The 22799-nt window shown below is 37.3% G+C and overlaps 1 protein-coding gene across 4 annotated transcripts in view; it reads right to left on the reverse strand.

The window, feature by feature from the left end:
• Positions 1 to 22799, reverse strand: part of pcnx1 (pecanex 1) — a 217382-nt gene that overhangs the window by 93454 nt on the left and 101129 nt on the right. For 2 of the 4 annotated variants that reach the window (XM_028822342.2, XM_028822341.2), the window contains exons 8-10: positions 15203 to 15393; positions 9062 to 9155; positions 2987 to 3044 (exon numbers count right to left, since the gene is read on the reverse strand). In XM_028822342.2, the coding sequence (XP_028678175.1) occupies positions 2987 to 3044; positions 9062 to 9155; positions 15203 to 15393 (343 nt within the window). The remainder of the gene's footprint in view (positions 1 to 2986; positions 3045 to 9061; positions 9156 to 15202; positions 15394 to 22799) is intronic. The other 2 variants (XM_028822344.2, XM_028822343.2) reach the window with 1 other exon arrangement.

Genomic DNA, 22799 nt, shown 5'->3' on the forward strand with positions numbered 1-22799 from the left:
GCTTTACTAGACTCTCAAAGTGCTTAACGCAGATAGTGGGGAACCACTTCAACCACCACCAATGTACTGAATCCACCTGGATGAACTGGCAACACCCATTCTTAACCCCAATGAACTCAACAAACATTAGCTTATAGGTGATGAATGAGTGAGAGAAACAGATAACCAATTAGAGACAGGGTAATTGGGGCCCTGTGGTAAGCAATTTAGCCAGGACATTGGAAAACAGCATATACTTTTCCAAAGAAGCCCAGGAAACATGACCACTGAGAGTCACAACCTAGGGTTTACTCCTCATCTAAAGCACGGTACCATTTTTTCAGGATAGTTGTCCCCTTCACTGCACTGGGGCATTGGTATACACTGAGCCCACGAGACAAGTGCCCCCTGCTGGCTTTACCAACACCTCTTCCAGCAGCAACCCAAGCTTCTCCTAGATGGTCTCACATCCAAGTACTGGATAGGCAAAGACATGCTTAGCTTCAGGGAGATGATCTGTTCTAAATTGCAGGTACTATGGCTGCTGGAATTGCATACATGTTAATATTCACCAGCATTAAGAAACTGCAAAGCTTTCAAACCTTTGGCAAATCACTATGTATCTCACAAGTTTCCCTTACACTGTAAACAAATAATTTTTCTTGTCTTCTCATTCCTTATTTAAAAATATCTCTCAATTAAATACCTCTTAAAATTTAAACACAAGGTACAATCCTTTTTATTTTAAAAAATATATTTTAATATGAATTGAATTTTTCCAGGAGTTAAAAACTAATAAGTAGCTAAGGGCTATTCCATGAAAACGTTAAGGAGCCAAATATGGCCTGTTTAAAAGTGCAAAATAATATTTTAAGGTGCCAAAAATAGCAAAGTGTATTAGGCCACTTTCTGTGCTGAGTGCATGGGACAGCAGCGGAGCTTAGTGGAATAAGGAATCGTAACCAATGTAATAAGCAGAGAGTTGTAACTGGAAAATAATATGTACTCAATATGTGTAAAAAATCATAGTTAAAAGGCAGAGCTAAAATTCGTTAACCAGCTATTTGACAACACAGTAAAGGAAAAAGAGCTTAAAGTTTGAAATGAGTCCAATCAAGTACACAACACAAACCTTTATACCATTGACATATGTTACACACAGTACACTTCCGGTTTTCCTTGTCTAGCAACAGCACAAAGACCATTGCAAAAAAATCCTAAAAATGGAGGTGCCATTAAGAAAAACAAAATGGCATCATGGGTGATTGTTACTTAATTTCAAGAGTATTGTTAAAAACCCATGAAGCACAACATTAGGTGTGACCACAAGATTTCTTCACCTCTAAAATCCCTTAAAACGGCCTTTTTGAAGTCAAGATTTATTAAAACAAAACAAAAATAAAATCCAAACTCAAAATCTGGTCATAACACTTTCTAATGAAAATCTGAATATATATTATTTATTAAAAAAAATTGTAATGCAACAAAAAAGAAATTATTTTTATTTAAAAATTCAAACGTTTTTACACTTTATGAGTAATGCACCTCCTGGCATGGATAGAAAGCATTCAGGCACTGCATGTTTTTTTCTCAACCCTATTATTAAATCTAGTTTGCTAAGCAATGGTGCATTTATTTTATTATCAAGGAAACACACCTTCACCTCAACACCAAAACCAGCAGGACAACCAGTGATATTTGGGATGTATGTTTGTGGAGAAAATAAAAATGAAATAAATAATACTAAAGCAACACATGCTAACTGATAATAAGAGGTTCAAGCAGCTGACTTTGGGGACTTTAGAGTCCAGCAGCCCACTATGATTTTTGTACAATTCTTAGACTAATACATGAACTTGTCGCTTTTTGCTACTGCCAAGCCCTATGTATTCTTTTTCCATTTAAAGTCAAGCCTCACTCATGTTTGTTGTCTTACCATTGTTCATCATCCCAGTTACTGTGGTATGATCAGCTCATTATGTTATGTAGTTGTTACAATGAAACAGCTCTTGATGCTTAGCTGGAGCACATCAGGAGAAATGCACCAAGCTTCTTGGTTTTTTATTTTTGTCTCTGAACATGGTAACTCAGCAGAGGTTCATTAAGCCTTAAACTTTGCAATTCCTCAGTATTCATGTTACTGTTAGTGAAGAGAAGATGAAGTGCAGTATAGGGTTGGGGTCACAGCAATGAGGGGGGTTTGCTGTTTAAAATCTGCATTATACTCTGCCAATCAGGAAATCCAATATTCAGTTAGAAAGAGTGACATACAGATATGATCTTCTTAGGAAAAAAAAAGTTGACAGTTTTATTTCTATTATTTTGTGCTTCTGTGTTCAACACATATTATGTATTTGTTTTACATTATCTATATATTTACATGATTACAGAAGGCTGAGCTGAAAATAGTAACTGTGCTTTTTTTATTCATGTTATGCTGTACTACTGCTGCTACTACTACTAATCCCACTTGTTTGCGTTGTAAACAATTTCACACATCTGCAGAGAAAAGCAGCCATGTGCGTTCCAGAACTTCCAGCACATGTGCACAGGCTCAAAAAATTAAATGTCTATAGTCTTGAGCAGAGCAAGCTAGTTGGGGACATAATTAAGGTCTTCAGAACTCTTAAAGGCATCAATAAAGTGAATCCAATAGAATTCTTTCAACTGAATAGCGACTCAGATACTCAAGGACACCAGCGGAAATTAAGAAGAACTGTACTCAAAACTGGAGAAACGAAGCTGTGTACCTGAAGCTGAAACCTTGACAAATTTAAAATGATATAAATGAGATATTAGAAAAAACAAGCTTTAAGCTAAAGAAACAACCTCGATGGACTGAACAGTCTTCTTTCATTTGTCAAACTTCTTATGTTCTTAAAAAAGCAACTACACTATATAACCAACTGATTAAAAATTTGCTCATCTAAACAATAAACAATGCATCTTGTAATTACTATAAAAGTAAAGCAAGCTAATATCCCAAGGAACCCAATAAAATACTTACCAGGTCATGTGGATAAAATCGAACTGAGGTAGAACTGGATAAATGGGAGTCGGTGTCCCTAAATAAACAAGAAAATCTCTAATAAGCATATAATAAATCTAAGAAATAAAAGTAAATTTTATTGAGAATCATAAAAATATTACATTTAAACTTAAGAAGATGCTTTTCCCAAAGTGTCAAAAAATAACAAAAATCTAATAATGTAATTAATGAGGAGCAGTGTGTGGAAACAGAAAAAACAATGAACATGCAAAAAAGCAACTTGAACAAGTAAAATCTCTCGCTTCATCAAATTTAAAATACAATTATGTCGGGCAGAACTCAAAACACTTTCACTTTGTGCTCAATGCTGCTAGTGTTGCCACCAGTTCCCAGTTGGCACAAACTGGGTTAAGCGGGTTTCAAAATGGATAGATGGAGAAGGAACTTTAAAAAAAAAAAATCACCTGTTAAAAAAAGATGTGTAATAATTTGATTAAATGCATGGTGGTAAATCCACTGGTGACACCAGGCAGACAGGACAAAGCAATCAAGATACACAGAATGAAGTATATTTTACTACTACACACTTATTAAAAGGGGAAAACATTTACATTCTATATTAATCTTTTATAAAAAGCCAACAAATCCCCAGGATTATGTTGCATAACTGAGTTAAAAAACTTCCACTGGGTTTAACTGGGACTTTTCCCCATCTTTTTTAATGAAAATAATCCTTTATCAATTCAATTCTTACATTAGGCTGAAAAGACAAATATAGAAAGTCATCTGTCTCATGGTTTCATGTTATAGCCTTAACCACAGGATAAAAGCTTACATTTTTTTAATCCAACTTTCATGAAATGTCATATTAATTTAGTACGCATGTGTTCATGGGCATCAGTAAAACCATTCCAAATGCTCCATAAGTCTATGCAGTTTAACAGTTTGCAGACCTAAGTGTTTGTATCTACCTCCCAGACACTCCTTATTACATCAGTTGGTCTTGTAACACTGTAAAAAGTCTAACGGTGGGCTACCTTTATTGCCAAATTTGATTTCTTTACATTATATACAGTCATGTGAAAATTAGATATACACCATTAAATGTTTTTTCCTTTCAAACATATGTGACTACATAAAGATTTGATGTTCATTTAAATAGGGTCTATAGATAAAGGTGATATAACAAATCAAACATCACTATGTTCTATCACCATACCAAGATCAAAAGACTTCTCTGAGGCCTTCACAAAGAAGGTTCTAGATGCCTGTTAGTCTGGGAAATGATTTAAAAAGATTACCAAACAATTAGAAATCAGCAACTTCACTGTTTGGAAGATCATCTAGAAGGTGGAGAATATTTCAAAATATCTGCTGACTTGTCCAGGCAAAGCCATCATAGTACATTCTACCTAATTTTAAGGTTCTTTATTGTCTTATGCACAGAACAACCTCAAGTCACCCGGGGCAATGAAGTGTTCTGAGACTATGCTCAGTGAGTTATTAAACGTGGATAGGAATTGGGAACACAGGACAGAAACAAACATTAAATAACAGAGTACTATAACAACAATAAATAAGAACACATACTGCATAAATAAAAGTCCATAATAAGTCAACCAAAAATGTACTACTATTGTATAGTAAGTGTAGACAAATTAATTGATTCGGTGGAGCTCAACAGCATCTAAAATATGTTGTTGTGCTTTGCGTATGGAAACAGGACAATAACATATGAATTGTCATATTTAAATAGCCATATATCTCTATATATAATCTTCATTTGGATCTTGATCTTTGTTTGTCCGCGAATGAATTAGAAGAAGCAGCACTAGATGGCAGTAGAGAGACAGCTAAAATATAGGCATTGCATTAAGAATCTCCTCCAGGCTTATACTACTGAAGACTAATACTCCAGTCACACCTCAAAACACAGACATTCAAACTAAACAAATTGTTGTGCTTTTAATTAACTAATCTTTATATATAATCTTCATTTGGATCTTGATCTTTGTTTGTCTGTGAATTCCACGCATGCGTAGACCACCTTCCAGTTTAGTACGTTGTTGTTACTCATGGATGTCAACAATGTGCCGGAATAACGAAAGGGGTGGTGGACAGTGTTACGCTGGTTAGCTCCTGAGGCCTGGTTAGAGAATGAGATTCCCGAAGATAAAAGGTACGTGCCTAATTATTATTGTTACGTTGTAGCCGGCGAGTGATGCGCGTCTCACAGTTGTACCCTGGCTTGCTCACATGTTAGTGAAGTGATCCCTATTTATGCTTTAAAGAGCCTGGACACCTATGTGACCCCCTTTTATAACCATTGCTCCAAACTCTTTGGATTGCCACAAAGCAACCTGCGAGATTGGAGAAAGGTTGAGAAGAGATCGTGAGAGGAAACGACAGCGTCGTGAAAACGAGACGGACTGTGAACGGAGAGAAGCAGAAATGCTCCTACACCACCACATAATTACTATTCGGACAGTGATTCCGAGTAGGCCGTTCCTATCGAATCAATGTCCAAGGGTTTTGTTTTGTAATTTTGTTTCCCTTATAAAAAATCATAATGCTGTGCGACGAAGGGCCCAGTTCACGACTGGCAGCCGCATTTAAACAGGGAGCCCTTCACAGACAACTTTAACACACGCAACGTAGTTGGGCGCACATGGCTAGTTTATATATAATCAATCATATAAAATTAATGAACAATTATATTATTTATATGGACACATACATGCATATACATCAAAATAATATACAAATTAATTAAATTATGTATCTGTGATGCGATCAGAGGGTGTTCCAGACTCCACCCTGGACTTTCCATACACACCAGACACTAAATGAATCCTAATAATCCATTCAGTTAAACAGGTAGTTCAAAAGAACTGAAGCAGTGAACTGAATTAAAATACCTGTCACTTGTTTGTAATTGTGTGGCCTTGTCCTTCAAAGCTCTGAAACACCAAGTACATTTTATTTTTGTATTAACAAACTGAGATGCTCATGTCATCACAGGTGCAGAAAAACCAAATGTCCACATTGGTTGAGTTCTGCCTCAATATTTGCTATAACTTAGCATTGCTCGTCCCCCCACAGCGCTATACAAATAATTGTGGATGGATGCAAAGTTCCCTGCCACTCTGAACTGTATAAAGTAAGCCCCCGCTAAGTCACGTTACAGAGTTCGCTGCCTCAGTCAATCGCAGATTTTTTCTTAGAACCTAACTAATGATTGTTAGCGGAAACCGCAAATATCCTCCTCAATTTTTATGACTTTTTTCGTGGCAATACTGTACTGTAGAGAGAACAGGAAGCAGCCGTAGAGAAAACTGACGTGGGATGGTGAAAGTAGCCAATAGAATTTGAAACTGCAACTCCCAGCAGTCACTGCAGTGGCTCTGATTGATCTTCTGCTGATGGTGCTGGTCAAAGGATGTCAGCACGGCTTTTAAAAAGAGGGCTGGTGACCAAAAGCAAAAAAAAAAAAGTTTTTGTCATTTGTGTTTCAAGTTCATGTCTGTCTGCCTTCTGTTGGATTACCTGTATTTATTCATTTTGTCCTGCATCGTTTCGTGTGTCTGGATTGTCTGCTGTCTGCCTGTGTACATGAGGACACATGTGGATTCATGGCCATTTTGCAAAAAAAGGAGTGCTCCTGAACCCGTCTTCACCATTTCAGGAACTAGCGGTAGGACTATCTTTACATTCCCATTCAATGCGGAATCTCTGGACTATCCATTTTCATCATTACATTTCATCCATTGCTGTTTTTCATGATTTACTGTGTGTGTTTTGTTTGTGCTTTGTTGTATTTTATGTAGAAAAAAGCCAAGCAAAATGACACCTTTTATTGGCTAACTAAAAAGATTACAATATGCAAGCTTTCGAGGCAACTCAGGCCCCTTCTTCAGGCAAGATGTAATGCATAATCTTGTATTTTATGTGTAATCATCGTAAGGGGAACAGGGGTGGGTGGTATCCTTGTTTTCTTATTTCATTTGTTTTCATTACATTCTTTATTTGCTGTTTGATTACCGGTTTGCTTTGTTTTTGTCTCTCAAGGCTGGGTGCATCCTTGGAATCTTCACCATAAAAATAAATAAATCACCGTCTTCTCTATTGTGGCTTCTTGCGCAATGCTACGCTTACTTAAAAGCCTGAGCAGCACATGTCCTTTTTGGCTGATTGCTTTGTTTGTCTCTCTTCCCCAAGCATTCTCTGCTCCTATGATGTTTGTCTATTGTTTAATTGATAACTAATTGCATGAGACATGTTTATTTGAAGAGTTTGAATGAAGTTCAAACTGCACTAAGACAAGCATCTGCACTTACCTCTGTCTACTTGCATGCAGCCAGTTTAAGCGCAGTTGGCTCAGTGATTTACATCCATGGCGTCAGTTGCACTTTGTACATATTGTTCCAGTAGTTTTTAAAATAGTTTTTACAGTTTATTAGCAGTGTGTAAAATGATCAGTGTTGCAGTAATTGTGATGCTCTTTGCATGGAAAAATGTGTTCTGTTAAAATTTCACATTTTCTTTGTGATTGTGACGTTTACTTAAAGTGCAGCAAAAAAGTATTTGGCGTCCATGGATGCATTAACCCCCAAGTATGTGGCAGTTTAAGAGGTAAAGCCCAAAGATGCCGCCGAAACGAGCTGCACCGTCTAAGGCTTCTGGCAATGAAAACGCACTTGCATGAATTACAGTACATACAGCGGTAACATCGGTATATTACATTCTAGCACTGAGGGAGACATAGCAGTACAGTATACAGGTTTACCTTTACATTCTTTATTTTTATGTAATGTATTAAGCTGAGTTTGAAATTAAAGTGTTTTGGGGGTATATTTAGGGTTTAAACTATGAAAATAGGCATTTTTTTTAACCACATCCAAAATTTGCGGTTTTTCACAATTCGCGGGTGCTTTAGGAACATTACTCCCGCAAATTTTGGGGGTGTACTGTACACCATTTAGAAAATGGACAGATGTGCTCATCGCAATCAGAGAATGAATGCAAAGCCTTCATTCATTTATTGAAGCATGCACAAACCTGTTTGTGCACTCCATAAAGAACTAAAACAAACAACAACGAGAGCCTGTGTTGTATATGTGCCATGGCTTTATTTTTGTTTTTACATAACAAGTAAGATTTCTGCAAATGTGCACAAAAAATTTCCTTTATCAAACTCAAAGCACTAGTCATGACTTCAGTGGTTTCTCTTATGTGTTGATGTGGGTGCTGTATCATCATCACTGTGACCAATTTCGATATGAAATTTTACTCATGATTTTTTTTTCACACATTTATTGTGCTGTGCAAATTATTTTGTCTACAAGCATTCAAGAAATAACAGACTGGCTACAGTGTCGATTTTCTAGGTACTACCAATTTTGTGTGTTTTTGGAACTGTGGTATCGAGCTGGTACCAAAAATATAATTTCTAGTGACAATCCTAGTGTTCTCATTAACTACAAAATATCTATGTCTATGGAAAATGAAGCAACCCCAAAAACTGATCTTAGGCACTGTTTCAAAAATCTAAGTGAGCATTCAGACATGTTATTTGCAAACTACATTAGCAGTGATTAGCTTTTTCAGCTGATTACTTTCCATTGAAATATTTGCTACTTGTCTTGTGTTATATTTTAGACATACGAAAACGGACATCACTTTTGGCAAAATACAATCTTAAGCTTTTTGAGTGAGGTTCTGGGTCTCCTTTGAATTAGTCCAAGTTCTTCCATCCATCTCTGGCAAACATTTAAAACATACTTCCTGATGTCTTCTGCGGTTTTAGTAATAAACACTATTTTATCTTAAGACTTTCAGAAAAGACTTAGGTTTGACTAAAAACAGATATCTTAGTAAAAAAGCCAAATCTAGTGGCAAACCAGATATACAAAGAGTACCAATCACATAGTCACATCCACTCAGCCCTGGCTGTTTCAGAGTAACCAATTAACCTCTAATAAAATGAATTTAACTGTATAATATACCACTAAAATGAGATTACAAAAACTCTTAACATAAAATCTGGAAATAAAATAATTCTAAAAGTTAAAAACACTCTCAACATACACTCACCAAATGTTGTTTGAAGTGCATCTTGTGGCAGGTTCAAAGTTTACTAAAGATATATCACAGCCACCTGTTTCATAGAGTGGAGACGAGAACTTTCCTGAAGAGAAAGAGGCAAAAAATTCAAACATTTAAGTACAGCAGTAGTACAGTGTTTTACAGCACTGGACAGCACACAAGCATTCAGTCTGAAATGTATAGCTCAAATGCACAAGGTGACCTTCAGCAAGCAGGCAGACTTTTAGCTAATGTACATCAAAGGAATATAGGTAAAATAAGAGAGCAGACTGTACAAAGAGCTCAACAATGCAGTGGCGACGAAAAGAAACTGAACCTGAGAGGAGCTCATTTATAGTAGCAGAAATAAGCCTTGCTATCCCGGACACAAACCTACAGTTTGCCCATCTGAAAACCTCACTCAAAAAATGCAAAAACACTATATTGGAAAAAACAGCCACTTAAACATACTAATCTGTGTATACAATGCAACAAAGCCAAATAGCTAGCCTTTTTTACTGTGATATGTACATTTTAATATTCTACTCATTGTGCTTTTTCAATTCCAGGATGCCTTAGATATCGAAGCAAGGTAGCAAGAGAACAATGTCTACATTTGCACCACATAAACTGACAGTATCACGCTTTGACTTTTACTTTAAATCTATGTTCACGGTAATACATTTTAAGACCACAGTGTCTGCCATATGAAATCCTTTCATCCTCAAAAAGCAATTTTCATTTTCTAAGCAAACAGATCAAAATGGTATAGTTAATATTGTGATATGTGCCGTAAAACTTACTATACATCTCTTTAATATAAATGGCAAATGCAATTGAAATGCGTAGCCTTTGAATTCACCATAAACAGTTTTGAAACAAAATTATTCACAAATCCATGTAAGGTCAGACTTGAGTCGTCCAGTAGGTTTCCAGGTGACACAGTACAAAGCTTCAGTGAACTTACTATAGTGGTATACACATTTTTGCTTCCCACGTTATTTGAAATTATTCCTTTCTATATTTCTTTGTAGCACTTATAAACTGCAACTGCAAGGTATATAGAAATTATTATTTTCAAGCATCCATTACTGTTAATCATATATAAAATGAAAAACCTACTAAGAATGAGTATGAGACTAAGTTACCGTAAATTCTGACGTTTAAGTTGGGTCTTGAAACCTGAAAAATCAATCATAAAATTAGACCTGACTTATACGCCCCTTCAAAAATGCGACCCTTACTTTTTTTTTTTTTTTTAACATCATCTTGCCTCCTCCAATCTCGCACCAGTTTTTCAGACACATTGAATTTTGTTGCAGCAGTGCAGTGACCAATTTCTTTTGCTACTTCAATGACGTTTAATTTAAAACCAGCTTCATATTTTCTTCTGATCGAATGCTCCATTGTAGATATGGGATGCTCTTACGATAAAGGTGTATGAGGGTGTGAGATACAAAAAACACAAATCAGTGTATTGTTCGGATTTTACCGTGTGGACAAATAGGCACAATAGAGGAGAGAGAGAGAGATTAAGAGCACACGCTGATACACTGCATTGCCGCACACACATAGGAAAAAAAGCCAGTGTGCTCCGTTGTTACTTTCTCAGGTGGGTGTTAGCAAATCATAATCTCTTGGACCAATAGCGCAAGTTTTCTGCACTCGACTTGTACAACAGACATTATAAAATACCAAAAATTATATGGTAAAATCAAGTCCCGACTTATCTGCAGGAGAACTTATCCGTGAGTATATATGGTACTCACAAAATCAATTAAAACTGGAAATCAAAACACTGACTTCTCTATTTTATCATTCATTTCAAGAAAAGTGGAACATCTCTTTTTTTTATCATCCCAAACATGTATCCGAGAGTCTGGTATGCCCAATTTCAATACCAGGTCGCATGTGACTTACCTAACGAATGCTGCATTCATTGAGGCACAAGTCCCAGCTAATCATGGGCACTGGTAAATATTACAAACAAAAAGTCATATTGCTATAATATGAAAAGCACTACTGAAAATAATATTTAAAAAAAATAGCTCTCGAAAAATTGTTGCTGCTCAAGAATTTACACAGGTTTTCCTCTTCCTCCTAGCAACTAACCTCCTTGGGATGACAGCAAACCCATTCATGCCATCTCACAGAGGACAGGCCCTGGGGTAACACCCTGAGGAAATGGGGCTATGACCAGGAGGGGAGTGAGCTTTGCATATATGAAAGAAAGCCACAAATGCACAAGAAGCTTTTCCAGAGCTCAGCAGCAGACTAAAATCTATAAAAATGCCTCAGGTGTCTTTTAATACATATATTCTTGGTTTGACTTATTTTACAAATCCCAAGAAAGCAAGAGGGGCCTGAGTTGCCTCGAAAGCTTGCATATTGTAATCTTTTTAGTTAGCCAATAAAAGGTGTCATTTTGCTTGACTTCTCATTATATCTATAGTTACTAACATGGTACAATACCGTAGTATTACAATAAGTTAAAACAAAAACATCAGTGGCTATCATCAGAAACCTCTCTTATAAGATCACATCTTTGCTTACTGAAAGAAATGTGTACACCTCTAGATGAGGTCATAAGATTGCAGGTGCATCATTCTAATAAAAGAAAAGACAAGAATATTTTACTTAAAGTACAAAAGGTGTTAGTTAAACTAATTAAAGTGGTAAAGGCAAGATTTGTGTTGGCTTTATGTAATGGGAGTAAATGCACAGTATAAATGGTTGTACTAAATTTTAATTTGTTCTTTTTACTCAGAATGTAGACAATGGCTTTCACTGCTTGGCTGTAGCTTTTTCGAAACGCAAGTCTTAAATTACAAATTACCAAAGTTTTTCTACAGGTTACCTTTAACCCTATAGAACAGGGGTCCTCAATCACTGCCCAGGAGGGCCACAGTGGCTACAGGTTTTCAAAATGTACTTAAAATTTTAATTGTTGCCTGTTTTGTTAATCAGACATTAGTTAATAATAAAATGCAGATAACCAATAAACCAGCAGCTCTCCAGCCACCAACATGCTTTCTTTTAAACCTGTGCATATGCACCATTAAAAGTGTCTATGTTTAAAAAAAAATGTTTAGAAATAAATGAGAGGGGAATTGGAAGGCACGTTAAGTTTAATTCTGTTCTAGTCCACAAAACACATGGATAATGCTCTGAGATAAAGAAACTCTACAGTGCAATTACAATTTCTCTTGGATGAATGAAAGCACTATCAAGGCATACAGTTAAATACTAGGTTTCATTATCAGCAAGGACTGAGTTCTAATTAGGAAACCAGTTGGAAAGAAAACCTGTAGCCACTGCAGCCCTCCAGGACCGTGATTGAGGACCCCCTGCTACAGAATAAGCAAAAAGCAACAAGCATCTATCCTTGAAAAAGTAAACCACTAGTTTGCAAATAAAATTAGTGTACTGTCATGATAATATGATATATGAACAAACATATTCCAAGGAATACAAGAGACCTCTCCATTAATGACAATGATTAGCAAATAAAATACCTCCATTTCCAAACCAGATAGGAGCATTAGCAATTATAACTTATAATCCAGCTGAACTACTCTACTAACATAGTGTGCCAAATTCAAGATCTTGAAGGGACATGATGGCTGATGATTTTAATTCCAGAAACTAATCACTGCTCCCAAAACAACAGACTCCTTTTGACTTTATTTTAAATGACTTGCCTTTTACAATTCTCAAACTCTCAATTGTTTCTTTAAACAGTAGCCAAATAATAATGAGATGCAAGGCAAGCCAGCAGAAGTCCAAGAAAACTCAAAACAGAATCTGTTTCATTAAAATATTTGGGGGATAAAAGTGAAGGTCCACGAAACTGTGATCCACTTGGTTCACAAATTATTTTGATGGTGATCTCAGAAAAGGGAAAGCTAATAAATTTCTTTAGAAATGTCCAGTTTGTCAGAATAAGACCACAAAACTCTGCAATAAACCACATTTAAGAAATGGCATCTAATTAACAAATTGTTTTTTCTGAAAATTGTGGCAACCCAAGAACTGAGTTTAGGACTGCAGAGATAGCAGATAGGGTGGGCTCTAGCAAGTACTGATGTTTGATTGGTGAATCGTCAGTAGATCTTATCCTCAAAATAATGACAGTTCATGTATGTGACAGATGTGAAGGCAGAAAAAGTTGCTCAGATTTACTCTGTAAAACTCATCATTAGTCTGCATCTGAAGTATCAAGTGTAAATGTGGTCCTTGATGGCCAAAGATTTACATTCTTTCTAATGACGATTGTCCAATCAAAACACAATACTTGCTAGAGCCCATTCTCCCAACCTTACAGGTCAGATGACAATTGTCATTTCAAGGAATTTTTCATGTTTGCATGTGGCGTCATTGAAATAAACAAATAAAGAAATAATTAAATACCTAAAAAAATAAATAACACAAAGCATTCTTTATGAAAAATGTAAGTAAATATTCTCATTTATTGCAGTTATTTTTCTTTTACTATACAAGTACAAGGTGTGAATTTAATTCCTGAAACTGTAGAAAAAATGTTTGTGGATCTGTATACTGGTGGCTACAATCACGTTCAAACTAATATTCTTCTATAGCATTTAGTTAGACGACTATACCATTGTTGGAGTCATACCTGGAACTCTTATACCTTTGAGTTCCTCTGTTACGGTACCCCGGATGTCAGAAATAAATGAAAATCTTCATGCTTTTATGGCAGTTTTTTTTATTTGGAATGAACAAGAAATCACAAACAAGACTAAAGCAGGTGAATAGGAGGGATGATGCAATTTGTTAATTGATTTCTTAGCCGGTAAGTTACCAACAATGATCGCATCATTGTTTGGGGCACTTCTGCCATTGTCATTCACATCTTCTCACACCTCCTTGCACCACTCAAATACACCCAAGTTTTTCATAGCATCCTCACCATGCGTCACTATCAACAGCTGCAACATTTCAGTAGCACTTTGTAGTACAGATGACACTACACAGTCATTCTGGCAATTAAATTGTCACACCTCATATTTATTTGCCTATTTATGTATTTTTTCCTGAAATATTCCCCCATATATACAAGCCCTCAAGTGCATTAACAGCATTACAATTACTTGTTTGCTGCATGTGGTAGGTAAGCTAAACTGGAGAAGAGCAATTTAATCATTTTTTTACCTACATTTTTTTGGAGAAAAGATTTTGTTATTTTTGTTTAGAATCATTTTCTAATTTAGCTTTACTGCATCATCTTTCAGTACTCATCCTGTTCACAATCAATTAGCCTATTATTTTGCTTGTCTAATACACAAAACACCTTACCCATTAACACTTCTCATTCACTAAAATCAAATCTCCATTGATCATATCACACCAATTATTACAACTGCTACTTTTTCTATAGCCCAACTATAATTACTTCATTCTATGGGTTTAGTTAAATTTAAACTAAAACTCTTAAGCTTTAGGCAGAGCTGAAAACATCTAGTAACATTTACACTTTAACCAGTAACTCAAGAGTAAAAAAAATTTAAATGAAGGACAAATGCAGCAGCTGTGGGGGAAAAATACCCCTCTTACTTAAGCTTCAAATCTCCATCATGCATACCAAAACACGTCTTTTCCACTTCCCCACTGTGTTTACTCAATACAAATACTATAATTACCATAAGACCACAAATCTAATCTAGCACTGCATGAATATGAAGCAGGTCATGACACTTCTTATGTGATGAGAAACAACTAAGTTAGTATTAAACACATCAATGAAAACAGGATGAAGTTACTTTTAAGAAATGAAGACACCTAGATGTTAAGAAAAAGTGAAAAGTTACAACAAGTCAATATGAAACAAATGATAAATAAAACAAATACAAACTTTGAGATGAAAAATCTGCACATATTTATGAAGAACTCAAAAATTCAAGACATAACTGGTTTTGTGGAACAGAACAAGGTTATTCTCAGACTCTGTAGTTATAACCAAAGCAGTTGGGAAAAAAAAAATGAAATTGTTTGCAAAAAAAAAAAAAAGTGGAAAACACACCCTTCACCAACCCCTAAGGCACAAGACAGAGCACCCGACTGACTAGCACAAGTTTCACACGGTGTCTTCACTGATCAAGTGAGCACCTTTCAAGCTTAACAGTTGCATACCAAACTCTGCGTCCTGCAAACTGACGCCGCCCACTGCTGATGCGTTGTCCTGAGAACCTTCCATTTGGACACTTCCATTCCTGGCCAGCAGGGATGCACTTGCACTGAGCATGGGTGCCTGGGAAGGGGGGCGGGACTGAAGTTTGAGCTGAGAGGCGGAGGGCGGGGGACCCTGTGGAGCATCCTGAAGACTGTGATTAGAGAGAGAAAAAAAAATGGTGGGAGAATGACAAGGGAGAGATGAAAAAGAAGCTGCAGATAAACACACAAGCAAGAAGAAGAAAAAGCAGACACGGCAACACAGAAATACACAAAAAGAAAAGGAAAAATGAGCTGCACCAAACAGAGTTAACCATGCAAGACATCCAAGTCAGCAAAAGAGTGCTGCAACTTGATGGACAAATGTCAAATTAAAGAGGTGCATACGCAGATCAATTGCACTCATTCAACATGACACCAATGGACAGCATTTATAAAATTTGTTTTTAATTTCAGCTGGCTTTCTAATATGTTTAGGTCACAATATTTATAAATTTCCCGAAGTAAGACATACATGTCAAGGTACATTTTTCTACCCTTTAATAAAAACAGGCATTTTTAAGCAAAGAAATTAGGCATTGTTATCTACACTATTTAGTACTAAAGCATGCATGTGGCACTAAAATGGAATCAGAGGCCTGTTTACTACTACATTGATTCATGTCCGCTACTCGGACTTCCTATTGTATCTCCAATATCAACTATTAGTTCCTAACCTTTACCTATGACATCTTGCAGTCCCCTTTATCAAGTCAGTTATCTCATTATATAATCCACAGCATCTTTTAATTTTGGCCACAATGACATATGCTGGTTGTCAGTGTTAGATGTTCTGTAGTTAAGAAAATGTTACTGTTCAGAGGGATTTGAAGGGCAATTTTGCTCCTCTGGGAGTACACAGTATTTTTTACAAGCTAAAAAATGCTAGATATATAAGGCTACAGTATAACGGGTCTTAGCTTTATTATACTTGCCTGGCTGTTGAGTTTTTTCTTACTTTGTGATGTACATTCAATGTACAGATGTCTAGACAAAGGTAATAAAATTAATTTACACTAATGTAATAAAATTAATGTATAATGTAAGACTACATTCTCAAACCCAATTAATTTGATTCTGTGTCCAGGGGGTGCAGAGCCTGTCCCAGCTGTTCTGCCTGCTGAAAATATCCCTGGACAGCTAAATAGTTCATCGCTGAGCCATTGCCCACACATCTACACAGGACCATTTCAGAACTGCTGATTAATTTAACAGATGTTCTATGGGTTTGTATGGAGACATCTGGAGAATCTGGAGGAAACCCCACAAAAGGAGAACTGTACATGGAAAACAAATGGGTATGGGATTTGAAACCAGGACACTGGCTCTACTCACTACACCATTGTGGCAGCCAACCGAGGTTAAAGGTTGTAAATAAAAATCAGGCAAGAAAAAACTATGTTGCAAATATTGTTTTCTAATGAGACACCGTATTTCACATGAAAATAACATACAAAAAGAATGAGATAAACTACAGTAGACTAGAATGAAGATGTAAATAGCAGAATGGTGAATAATACATTAAAGTTAAGAGTTAAATACTATTGACATCAAAACATTAAAGACATTATTTTAAGGTTTAAGGACTGATCATTCCTTTAAAATGCAGAATAACAGCACTGAAACACAACCTTTTATGGGACTCCTCTAGACACAGCCACTTTTGAACCACCTACTTATCTGAAATCAATCTGAAAATGTGGATTGAGTGACCAAGTAGTATGGTAGACAGTATTTGATGTTATTTCATCAGAATTAAATGGATAGGACTGGCGAGCTTTGTTGGGTTGAAATGGCTTGTACTCGTCTAGACTGTTCTAATGTTCTGTGCTGGTCTAAACTGAGGAGATTTCCATCTTATCCCATTCAAACACACAACATTTTACTGTGCTTACATAAATACACCAGATTGGCATACTTTCAATTCAGGAGAGTCTTACAGTTAAAAAAAAAAAAAAAAAAAAAAAAAAAAGACACTAAATTCTCTCAGTTTCAAGGAGAATATAGAATAGAATGCCTTTTATTGTCATTTCACAGATGTACAACAAAATTTTGGTGTATCTCCTGAATAATACATACAATAAAAACAAAACCTTCAATAAATTGATCATTCAGTATCCATCAATCATCCAACCTGCTATATCCTAACTACAGGGACACGGGGGTCTGCTGGAGCCAATCCCATCCAACACAGGGTGCAAAACAGGAAAAAACCCCGGGCAGGGCACTAGCCCACCGAAGGGCACAAACACACACACCAAGCACACACTAGGGACAATTTTAGGATCACCAATGCACCTAACCTGCATGTCTTTGGACTGTGGGAGGAAACTGGAGTGCTCTGCATATTTAAACTATTTTAAATATTGGTGTTATTGTTTTATTGGTTTATATTTTTATTGTATAACACAGAAGGTGAAAACGTATAAATAGTAAATAGCGGAGTAGTTCCACCAACAGCTGCTTGGACAGAATAGCCCTCCTCAGCAACCTGAAGAAACAGAGCTGCTTCTGTGCCTTCTTCACCAGAGAAGTTGTGTTAACAGACCACGTGATGTCCTGGGAGAAGTATATGTCAAAGAATTCAAAGCTAGGCACTCTCTCCACTATGTCTCCTTCCTGCCTCCTGAAGATATTTGGCTCCTTTGTTCTGGAGGTGTTGAGTGCTAAGTTGTAAATGAAGCACCAATGAGACAGTTTGCTGACTTAACACTAGAATTACCAGAGCCTACGAAAAAAACTCGTAGATCCGTCCCACCTTAAATCGCTTCTTAAATCTGTTCAAACCTCTCCGCCATCGTCTTTTGTCTTCTAAATGTGCAGATAAAGACAAGCTGCAAGCAGCCGGCTATTCCATCCCCCCACCGACTTAGAATGAACACAAACTTCTCCCAGCTCATGCCTTGATTGAATATCTGGGAGTGAAGTGGAGTTTTAAGTGGAAATAATAGATCGTTATTTGGAACACATGCATTTCATGTGTGTTCCGTTTCTACAGTAATCTGTGTAATACATTTTTAAAACAGAAATGTTTTTCATATTCTAGTAGTAAATGACAAAATGTAGGCATAAACTATATAATGTATGAAGCCTGAAGTCCAAATATCAAAGAAACACTTTCACGAAAAGTACAAATATAACAGAACAAGTGCGCTTTTATTCAAAAATATAACTGCAGAAAAAAAAGCTGCCTTAGTGTGCGACATTGACACTCATTTACTATGAGTGCCGCTGTGGCGCAACAGTATCAGTTGCTGACTGGGAATCAAAAGGTCAGGAGTTCGATCCTGCACGACTCCCTTTTGAGAAGTGAACTGCTCTTATTTTTACTATTTTAGAATAAAAAGATACATTTGATTTCAGTCTGTAACAGCCGGTGTAATTTATGATATTTGTAAAGGTTAGCTTTGGTTTTTTTTTATTCATTTTTCATTCTCTCAGTCGCGTTCAGGATCCTTCCCTACCCCATCTGACACTGCTGTTTTCACATAGCTCTGCAGTGTATCACGATACATACGACCGCGTGTTTTTTTTTCCCCGATTTTGCCAGTCCCCACATGTTGCTGTTTCTTTTGTACTCCAGGACATGCAGAGGAAAGCATAGTAAAGAGCAGTAACTTCAGCGCTATATGCAATCATCAGACATTCCCCACCTGACACTGCTGTTTTCACATAAAGATGCACTATAGCTCTGCAGTGTAATTGTGACTGCATTCTTGTACCAATGCTTGCGAACTGAAGTGTCTGCATGCACTTTTCGTGGCATTACATGTGTATTTTTTGAGCATGCCCGTGTCGCTCAAACACAGGAATATATGTTGATGTAAAAGTATAATAAAACAAGTGCACTTTAATTCAAGAGTATAACCGAAGAAAAAAGAAAGCAAGTTACAGTAGGCGGTTGATATGACAGCTTGCGTGGTGCAATGCTAAGAACTGCTGATTTCCGTTCTGTGCTATATAAAATCATCACATTCAAATGTTAACAGTTCCCACACACCCAAGGACCGCCCTTCCTACATTTACGACATGTGTACTTGTTACAGTGTACACACCTCTCTGGGCTATGGTTCCTATTACACTGAACAAGCACCTGTAATTTGGAGCTGTATTCATTATCTCAAAACACCACGCAAATTCACAGTAATTCCCAATTATGTCCACCACTCACACCCACAACCATACAGAACTGATTCCATATCAGAGAATTTCCAGTTCCAGCATAAATTCACACTGGATCTGACGCTGTTCGTTTTCAAATAATATTGCATTAGTGTGATGATGTTTTCACATATACTGTCTTTCTTTCAGGTGTGTAATAGAAACCACAGCATAGAGAGAAGTGAGTACATTGTAACAGGTACACAAGTTGTAATTGTAGGAAAGACAATCCTTGCGTGTGTGTGAACTGTTAACATTTGAATCTGATGATTGTAAATACAGTGGGGCAAAAAAGTATTTAGTCAGCCATTGTGCAAGTTCTCCCACTTAAAAAGATGAGAGAGGCATGACATTTTCATCATAGGTATATCTCAACTATGAGAGACAAAATGAAAAAAAAAAATCCAGAAAATCACATTGTCTGATTTTTAAAGAATGTATTTGCAAATTATGGTGGAAAAAAAGTATTTGGTCACCTACAAACAAGCAAGATTTCTGGCTCTCATAGACCTGTAATTTCTTCTGTAAGAGGCTCCTCTGTCCTCCACTCGTTACCTGTATTAATGGCACCTGTTTGAACTCGTTATCAATATAAAAGACACCTGTCCACAACCTCAAACAGTCACACTCCAAACTCCACTATGGCCAAGACCAAAGAGCTGTCAAAGGACACCAGAAACAAAATTGTAGACCTGCGCCAGGCTGGGAAGACTGAATATGCAATAGGTAAGCAGCTTGGTGTGAAGAAATCAACTGTGGGAGCAATTATTAGAAAATGGAAGACATACAAGACCACTGATAATCTCCCTCGATCTGGGGCTCTACGCAAGATCTCACCCTGTGGGGTCAAAATGATCACAAGAACGGTGAGCAAAAATCCCAGAACCACATGGGGGGACCTAGTGAATGACCTGCAGAGAGCTGGGACCAAAGTAACAAAGGCTACCATCAGTAACACACTACGCCGCCAGGGACTCAAATCCTGCAGTGCCAGACATGTCCCCCTGCTTAAGCCAGTACATGTGCAGGCCCATTTAAAGTTTGCTAGACAGCATTTGGGTGATCCAGAAAAGGACTGGGAGAATGTCATATGGTCAGATGAAAAAAACTCTACTCGTCGTGTTTGGAGAAGAAAGAATGCTGAGTTGCATCCAAAGAACACCATACCTACTGTAAAGGATGGGGGTGGAAACATCATGCTTTGGGACTGTTTTTCTGCAAAGGAACCAGGACGACTGATCCGTGTAAAGGAAAGAATGAATGGGGCCATGTATCGTCAGATTTTGAGTGAAAACCTCCTTCCATCAGCAAGGGCATTGAAGATGAAACGTGGCTGGGTCTTTCAGCATGACAATGATCCCAAACACACCGCCCGGGTAACAAAGGAGTGACTTCGTAAGAAGAATTTCAAGGTCCTGGAGTGGCCTAGCCAGTCTCCAGATCTCAACCCCATAGAAAATCTTTGGAGGGAGTTGAAAGTCCGTGTTGCCCAGCGACAGCCCCAAAACATCACTGCTCTAGAGGAGATCTGCATGGAGGAATGGGCCAAAATACCAACAACAGTGTGTGAAAACCTTGTGAAGATTTACAGAAAACGTTTGACCTCTGTCATTGCCAACAAAGGGTATATAACAAAGTATTGAGATGAACTTTTGTTATTGACCAAATACTTTTATTCCACCATAATTTGCAAATAAATTCTTCAAAAATCAGACAATGTGATTTTCTGGATTTTTATTTTCTCATTTTGTCTCTCATAGTTGAGGTATACCTATGATGAAAATTTCATGCCTCTCTCATCTTTTTAAGTGGGAGAACTTGCACAATTGGTTGCTGACTAAATACTTTTTTGACCCACTGTAGCGCTGTCTTATTCAGTGCGCGCAAGAACATGCAGGTGGCCAGTTGCTGTGTGCTACAACATGTTGGCGGTGATCAACGCACATTTTAAAAAAAGAAAGACAAATATATGTGACGTTTTGAAGAAATCATTTTATGACGCAAATAGTACCTATCAGAAAACATCGTTGAAGTAATGCAATACAGTGGAACCTCGAGATACGATCACCTCTGTATACGAGAAATTCAAAATACGAGGAAAGTATGAGCGAAAAATTCAGATCTAAATACGAGCATTGGCTCACGCAACGAGCCACGAGCCAGGCTGTGGGTATAGCTCGCGGCTTAGCAAGGGGGCGTGGTAGCAGTTGCGAGCCGCGATCTGCGGTGTCTGCGTTTCTCACTTAAGTGCACAGGTGGGAAACTGCCCACATCCATGATTGTTCCTGTGGCTGATGGGCTGCAGCTGCCATGTCCTCCCCGCATATATAGAGAAGCGCGAGCCGGTTAAGGGGGAGAAAAAGTAAAAGAAAAGAGAGAGAGAGAGAGAGAGAGAGAGAGAGAGCGAGAGCGCGCGCGCGCAGGCAGGCAGGCAGGCGAGTGAGTGCAGGCTCGCGTGTAGCTGAACAGTGAGCTGAACAGGCGAGCCAAACAGCTGAAGCAGGACGGTGTAGAGAAGGTCAGCTGCATTAAGAGTGTCTCGCCTGTTGCAGAGCCCGCAGGTGAGACGCTAACAGAGAAGAAGCACCGGGGATTGTCATCTGTTTTTTAAAGACGGCATCCTTTTGACGTTTTAACCTCGTGTTAAAGGATTGTTATTCTTGTGTATTTTAAACCTCCACTTCACAACTGTTTTAAGGATTATTTATTTAAAGATTTATTGAATGCTCTACTGCACTTTGGACACCTGTTTTGATTCTTTTAATAATCAGTTATATTATTTACCAGTGTTATTTATTAAAGGTAGACTACAGTATATATAATTTACCAGTGTTATTTGTTAGGAAAATTGATTTTTATGTTAATATATTTGGGGTGCAGAACGGATTAACTGGATTTCCATTATTTTCAATGGGGAAGTTTGTTCTAGATACGAGAAATTCGCTATACAAGCTCAGTGCTGGAACGAATTAAACTCGTATCTAGAGGTTCCACTGTATTATATGAAAACGAACAGCGTCAGATTGGGTGTGAATTTATACTGGCGCTGTTAGGGTCAGATCAGAAGCTGAATAAGCTCCTGTTCTGAATCTAAGTAAAACAGCATGAATTAATCAACAGAAATAACCGCGATCGACATTTTAAACTTAACGATTTACAGTGCATACCAATTTATAAATTTTATGTCCATTTGAGGTTAAAAAGAAAAAAAAAATTTCTCCCCAGCGGGGAATCGAACTCGGGTCTCTGAGGCACGGCAGGGCTGCAGTGCTCTGAGTCAGCAAATCTTAGCGTTACGCCACGGAAGGTGTTGTATCATCCTTGAACCTTTTGTGCAAGTGTTTATTTGATGTTTGGA

The sequence above is a fragment of the Erpetoichthys calabaricus genome, chromosome 16 (assembly GCF_900747795.2).
Source record: "Erpetoichthys calabaricus chromosome 16, fErpCal1.3, whole genome shotgun sequence".
Lineage (NCBI taxonomy): Eukaryota > Metazoa > Chordata > Cladistia > Polypteriformes > Polypteridae > Erpetoichthys > Erpetoichthys calabaricus.